This window comes from Bombus affinis, chromosome 9 (assembly GCF_024516045.1).
Source record: "Bombus affinis isolate iyBomAffi1 chromosome 9, iyBomAffi1.2, whole genome shotgun sequence".
In the NCBI taxonomy this organism is placed as follows: Eukaryota; Metazoa; Arthropoda; class Insecta; order Hymenoptera; family Apidae; genus Bombus; species Bombus affinis.
Window position 1 is genome coordinate 13,408,122 of NC_066352.1, and position 7,257 is coordinate 13,415,378.

The 7,257-nt window shown below is 36.6% G+C and overlaps 1 protein-coding gene across 1 annotated transcript; it reads left to right on the top strand.

Annotated features, from left to right (window-relative positions):
* Positions 1 to 224: 224 nt before the first annotated feature.
* Positions 225 to 6,138, top strand: LOC126920132 (connectin-like). The gene is made up of 2 exons (XM_050730091.1): positions 225 to 809; positions 5,637 to 6,138. The coding sequence occupies exons 1-2, from the start codon at positions 268 to 270 to the stop codon at positions 6,136 to 6,138; spliced, it is 1,044 nt and encodes a 347-aa protein (XP_050586048.1). The 5' UTR covers positions 225 to 267.
* The last annotated feature ends 1,119 nt before the right edge of the window (positions 6,139 to 7,257 follow it).

A 7,257-nucleotide genomic window follows, 5' to 3' on the forward strand; every position in this document is an offset into this window, starting at 1 on the left:
CCGTTCCGTTTACAGAATCCAATCGCCGATATCCGCAGTAATTAATCCGAAAGCGCGATGTGTACCGTGTCCAACGACAACACAAAGCATCCCATGTATCTTCCGCTGTATATTTCATCAGCGCTTAATAATTCTATTATCGTTAATATGCCAACGGCATAACCTCCATATCTCTATCGATAATCCATACATAATCGATCGATCATAGCCAGAAACAATTTCCAACAAGTAATTTCTCTGCTTCCAGATTGTAGAGCGACGTACAAGATGAAATTATCCTGGATCTTTCAGCAGCTGCTGATTCTGACCTCGATATTTCCTTCGAGCATGGAAGTCTCGTCGAAATTACGGGACAGAAAGAAGACCATCAGAGAGATGAAAGAAGTGAACATCTGCACGATCAAAGGAGTACAAGCTCCTATGTACTGTTACTGCGATAACAATGCCATTAGAAACGCCACGGAAGCCACTTGCGTCGTGTTGAGCCAGTTCATGGTTAACGATTCTATGTGGAATTATTTCGTCTCGCAGATCTTCTTACAGAAGCTAAAGATCGTGATTCGAGCGCTAAACGGATTGGAATACATACCGGTTCAACTGCTGAGACAGCTGAAAAACTTGCAGAAGATCACGCTCCAAGATGCCAGCATCGACGAGCTGAAGGAATCCACGTTCTCGAACTTTCCTACGATCACAGAAATCGATTTGAGCACGAATTCCATTTCGACGCTAAAGCCGCACGCGTTTGAGAACATGAAGAATCTACTGGTGATCTCCTTGAACTCGAACCGGATCACCGAGATCAATAGGTAGGATCGCTCTTTATTTTGTTAAGCTCTGTTTTAAATTCCTTCGCACATTTATATTTGACATGTTTCGAGTAGAAATTTTTTAGAATCGCAGTCATTGAGAAATAATTTTAATAGTTTTATATTTGAGAAAATATCTTTGATAAATGATCGAAGTTATCGTTGGCTACCGTGGAATAATGTTAGTAATTCGAGATTACCTTTTTTATTTCAGAAAACACCCACAATTATACTACTTTATCTTATAATTCATATTTTTACAAATACAACTAAAATAGTAGACACCAAATAGGCATTTGTTTCGCTTACAAAATATTACAAGAGATACTTTGGATATTTTATACATTTTTGCATATTAGCTGCGTTATTCTCTGCATTTTTATATTTAAATCCCCTTTGAATCTTCCATAAATGCATAAGAATTCAGAGTCTACCGATAACCTATAGTACTCAAATAGTACTTAATGAGAAATAATTTCAATAATTCAGGCTAGACGATTATCAAAGTTCACATTAGCAAAAATATTTGTGATAAATAATAGATGTTACTATAATTGAAATAACTTTAACAATTCGAGGTTACCCCGCTGTTAGTTAAACAGTTACCTGAATTGGTTAAACAAGAATCGCTGGTTGCACAATTTACCACACATAAACGTCGTTCGATGATGTTCGAATATCCCCTTTCCTCACCCTTTGTAATTCCGGCTGATTCGTTCAATTACGCACTATTACGGAGTCTGAGCTCGAGTAAAGTGAAAATGTCTTCCTCGAAGGGAGCGTTTTACGAGCCGACTGCATAAATTGCCGTGGAATTTCGCGATGCGCCGAGAATTCGCGTTTCGGAGAATCAGAGGACTCCTCTAGCAAATCGAATCGACTCCTCGAGTTAGAATATCTCGAAATACGCGGAGTACGCGATGTGTTCGTTTCGTTAATCGTCGATTAGGCGATTACTGACTACATATAATGTGTGATTAAATATATATTAATATTCAGGAAAATTTAAGAATAATTTGATCAGATATTCATTGGTAGAGTTATGAAACTTTATTTTCGAGAGATTCGTTAGATTGTTCGTTACTGGACCGATCGAAATACTCCACAAGTCTGATCTTAGTTCTTGCCCTAAGGAATATTCTGTTCATCAATTTCTAACGTAATTTTCACCGTTACTTACGTCTTTTATATATGCGATAATTTATTCGTCCTATCTTTCGTACAAAGTCTTTGCTTTATTTTCTTAAATATTTTTATAGCGTATTCATAATCTAATTATAATCTAATATTTTCTTCCTATCAAAATATAATGTTTTTCTTTATAAAGATGGAGCAAAACGATATATGTAACATCTGTAATTGTTTGTTTTTCCCGTGGTAATTGATGGGGTAAAAATGAATAACCGAGCAAAGTAGTTGATTGTCGCAAACGGATAGAAGCTTGTGGTAGCTTGTTAGATTAAATTATTATCTTGTTCATCCCTTGGGGGCTGTATGGTAAAGTGTTAAAGAATGATGGAAGCGACGAAGAATTATGAAGTATTTAATTCCGCAACGATACGTTAAAAGTGACAAAGAACGAGTCATTAAGTATGTATTTCGTCTTTTTTTATTTTTTGTTCGTTTAATTCATAGATAAATTTTATACGATATATTTTATAACATAGAACACGTAATCCAACGTTAGAGATATTTTCAGTGTCCATTAATTAAGTACATTAAGTTATGAAAGATAATATAACAGATATTAGCATAGATATTGGCAGGTAATATATTCTTTGATAAATTTGGACAAATTATACTAGGTATTATTTGAAATGATATAAATTCATAAAATAAAATACACGTGATTAGTTAATGAACAAAGCTTCAAATAGAATATTTATTAGAAGATAGGAACACAATGTCTGACTAAACCTCGACCTGTTTCACTTACACGCTTCGGTCCTCTTCACTGCAGTTTCTCTTGTATGTATGTAAGCACAAGTTAAAAATTGTACTCGCGATACTCATAGCTTTCGATTAAAATTAAAGTTGTTAAACTTAATGACAAGTTAATAACAGAGATTAAGTCGAGCAATGTGTACTACGCGAATTGATCAATTACATTTACACGACAAAGTGAACAGAGTTTATAAAGTGCACCTGGCAATTAAGAGTTAATCGATAAAACATAGTTAACCGGTTAACCGGTTAACACAGTTCCATTCGTGTGTACCGACCACATTAACGTGATCAGAGCAAACTTATCGAAGTCGTTAATAAACAATTGAATCAAACAATCCAAGTTTAGCTTGCCGATGAAATTAATGGAACGCAAATATGACTGATGTGAAAGCAAAACAAAATTCTGTTTGTACGTACAGGGTAATACGCTAGAAACAGATTCTACTCAAATCTACCTACCTAACTTTATTGTCAACTTAATCGAATCTTTCGAGCATATTTTGCGATATAATAAATTACAATAATTACGAGTTCAATTAATTAAATCGCTATATATGAACAACCAACGACAACTTACGCGATACATTGCGTGCGTGTACAGAACGTATTGTAATTGGAAAAAGTATGCTTTTTAATTACATTTTAGATAATTATTTAAATAAATGAAATTGTAATATTTGGAAAACCAACGACGATTTTCCATTTATCGATAAAGTTTACGCATATACACGCTGTAATTAAACAAGCGTAGTCTTAATTCGATGATCAAAGTCCATATATTGCCATACTTGTCGTAATTTCAAGATTCTGATTAAACGAATGAGAAATCTAGAAAGCGAACAACGTTGCCAGCATTCGTAACGGTATATGCATTATGATTTCCTATCTGGCGTGCGAAACACGACTTGGGGTGCATACCGAACGCATTATCAGGCGTCGAAAGTTGCAACTGGCGGCTCGTTATCGACGAAAAGTCTGAGGGTGTCGCGCGCGTGATCGCGCGAGTACTTGCAATCTCTGCATCGCGCCGCGCCCTGTAACATCATAAATAATCGTTGACGCTCGATATGAATGCAGTCACGCGATAGAAACGCGGACAATAAGGCGGGGAATCTCGATCGCTCGACTTTCGTCTAAACGCGGTCGCTTAGGGTAAACGCGGATAGACGACAAAAGATTGCTCGATGGGGGAGTATCCTGCCTCTGTGTAGATTTCTCGAGAATATTCTGAAAGGTTGAAAGGTACCGAAGCGGAGAATATGCGGGTTTAATTGATCGAAGGGTTGGATTAATCGTTGGAAGTGTTTCGAGAGTGTTTTAGAAGTACTTAGGTTGATTGATTTTTTATCTCGCGGCGAGTGACGTGTTTTAAATTGATTTCAGATTACTTTTTAGCCTTCTTAAGATTGGCCCGAGATAAACTAGGGGTTAGACATCACCGTGTGATTATATTTTTATATACAAAGGGGAGGAACGAATTTATGTAAATCTATTTGAATTTTATAGGCTAGTAAAGAGCGTAGAAGTAAATAATCTGTACGTTTTAAATTTTCTCAGGATCGATGTGAGGTAAGATAGGAATCGGAAATTACGATGTGATTATATTTTTATTTTCGAAGGAACGACTGAAAAATTTCTACGATTTTGCTGTATATTTATCGAACGAATTTTGTAGAATGGAGACGTTTGACCCGTATCGAGTTGGTTCTATACGTAATAGTTTACGAGATGCTTAATAATGAGGATCGCGTTTTATGTGCCGATACACGAAGCATTCGTGACTTTACTGCTGCTTCAAGGAAAGATATGGACCGAATAGCTGTAGTAATAGATTTATATTCCTGTAGGAGCATTACGTATATTCTTTCTTTACGTTCAATATCACTCCTGTTAAATATACAATTTATATATTTCGATAAAAAGCATAGTACTTCTTATTGACAAATATTTTAGAAATCGCGACGCGTCCGTACAAAATTTCAACGTGATTCACTTCTTTTATCTATCTATGAAACTTCGTAAGAACATACTTCATAACGTAAAAATAATTCATATACCTTATTTATGAGCAAATACAATTACTATTTTAAAGTCGTTGTTTCAAAAAATAGATTATTCTTCCGCGTAATATTCTTTCTGAAACTTATAAGCTTTGAAAAATGCTTTCTGCTTTATTCTGTCCAGTATCTGGAACAGTATTCGCTATTGTATCTCTTCTACCACTTGCCCTACTATTTTACAGAATTCTTTCTCCTGTTATTTCCCTCGACACTTCTATCACATCGATTTTCCGAATTGCCCTATACCTGAAAATAAAAAATATTAAACATTAAAATATAAACATATCAAATTCCATTTTTTACTCCACATAACACTACGTATCCACTGCGTTTAATCCAATGCGAATCACGCATCATCTTTCTCCAAAAGTTCCAAGTTCCTCGCAACAAACCACTCGGAATCATTCGAACCGAGCCACAGCAGCAACTCCAAAGCATAAGCATCAAAAGTCAGCAACCTCGTCCTTCTTGAAACAAAACAACTGCTCCTTAAGGAGTGCATCCCTATCAACGTCGAAGCTCCGACATCGATTCGATACACCAAGTATGTCGTTCGTGTTGCGCGGCGCCATTAACACGGTTATAAAGCATTCTCCTGGTGCAACTTCTTCCCGGAACCTCCGTCTCTTCCATCATTCTCGCAGCTCGTCTTGTCATCTTCGTTTAACCCTAGCGATACGATGGCTGCTTCATTCCAGATCCAGTCAAAATGTTGAAATCACCCTTTCGGGTAACTTGCATACAAAAACGAATTGATTATTTGGGACTTTTCGAATTGATTATTTTAGGAAGTTGTTAATTCTGCTCGTTCAATTTCCAGAGATACGTTCATCAATCTACCATCGCTGAAGGTACTCTCCCTGAACGAGAACAACATCAGCACGTTGCACGACAAGGCGTTCAAGCATCTGACTACTTTAGAAGAACTGCAGCTAGTCGACAATCAGATCAAAGTCATCACCGCGGACACTTTCCACGGTTTGAAAAGTCTGCTGAAGCTGGACATGCGTAAAAATTTGATTGCCATGATTGGCGATGGAACTTTCATTGAGCTGGTCTCGTTAATAGAGCTGGACCTCAACCAAAACGAGATTGAGTTTATTTCGGAGAAGGCATTGTATGGAATGATGAATTTGCAGAAGTTGAATCTCAGTAATAACAAGTTGCTCATCCTGGATCCGAATTTCCTGGTCGGTGTAACGGGAATTTACATGCTGGACTTGAGAGATAATTCGCTGAACAACTTGAACTTCGAAAGTTTCAAACCAATTGTGAAAAATTTGAACGATACTAAGGGTCAACTTTATCTGAATGGTGAGTAACGGTTTCGTTCTATATTTTGTAGATAGTTATCCGATTTTGAAGTTCCTGTTAATTCGTTGACTAAATATAAAGAATAATAGGAAGTGTGTTAAAAATTGCGCACATCGTTTTAATAAACTGTAAGTTTAGAATCATTTGCCGGACATTTACGAGCTGAAGCAATAATCCTATAAAGCGTGTCAATTGCATACTCAATTAGAAAAGCGAAATTGCGAAAGCGAAAGCGAAAAGCGAAAGTATAAAAATTCTGGGCTGGAATAATCCAGGATAGAAATTCCATAAAAATAACAAGAACCGGAGATTACGAAATGGCGATCGACTTTGGTGACCGCAATTTTACGATCGGCAAAAATTCAACTCTCAGCGGAACTCTGACGAAAAGCCCATAACAATTTTATGGAGACCCTCCATGTCGAATACTTAACACCTAATACACCTATAAAATCGCCGGTCAGGAAATTGAGATTCATCGTTCGTAATTGGTTGATGAAAACGCTGCAACTTTCTTCTCGTTGACGCTTAATAGATAATTTTCTAACGATCCTATAATGGCTGTCGTTAAGGGATATCCCACGCGAATATCTGAAATCTCTTCGGTCGACTTACGCGCCCGATAATTGCCCTTTAGCCGAGCGATTGGGATACGATGTTATCGTGCGTGGAAATCTTTAATTTTCATGGTTAAACGAGCGATGCGTGCCAATTTTCTGACCACTCGAGGGTTGCAACCCCCCTGTCACGGTACCTTCTCCATTCTAACTATTATCTGCTATTTTATGGGCCGACTTATCCGTGAATATGTCGCGAAACTATGCCCTCTTCTCGATTCTTGACAATTGCTTTCATTCCTCTTTTTAGTTTTCACTTTATTTTACATCGCTCACAGGTATGCTGAAGCATTTTGTATTCACAATTCGCGTGAAATACGTGCTGTTTATTTTGATGTCAATGATATTATATCATATGATTAATTTGCTTTAAAATAACACGGGGTGTTATTTTAAAAAAGCAACCAGAAAATGTTAATAATTTTGTTGATACATTTTTACAAGTATTTCTCAACTGCTTATAATGTAAATGTACATACGTCTTGTCAGAATTTAATCGGTTTCTATTGT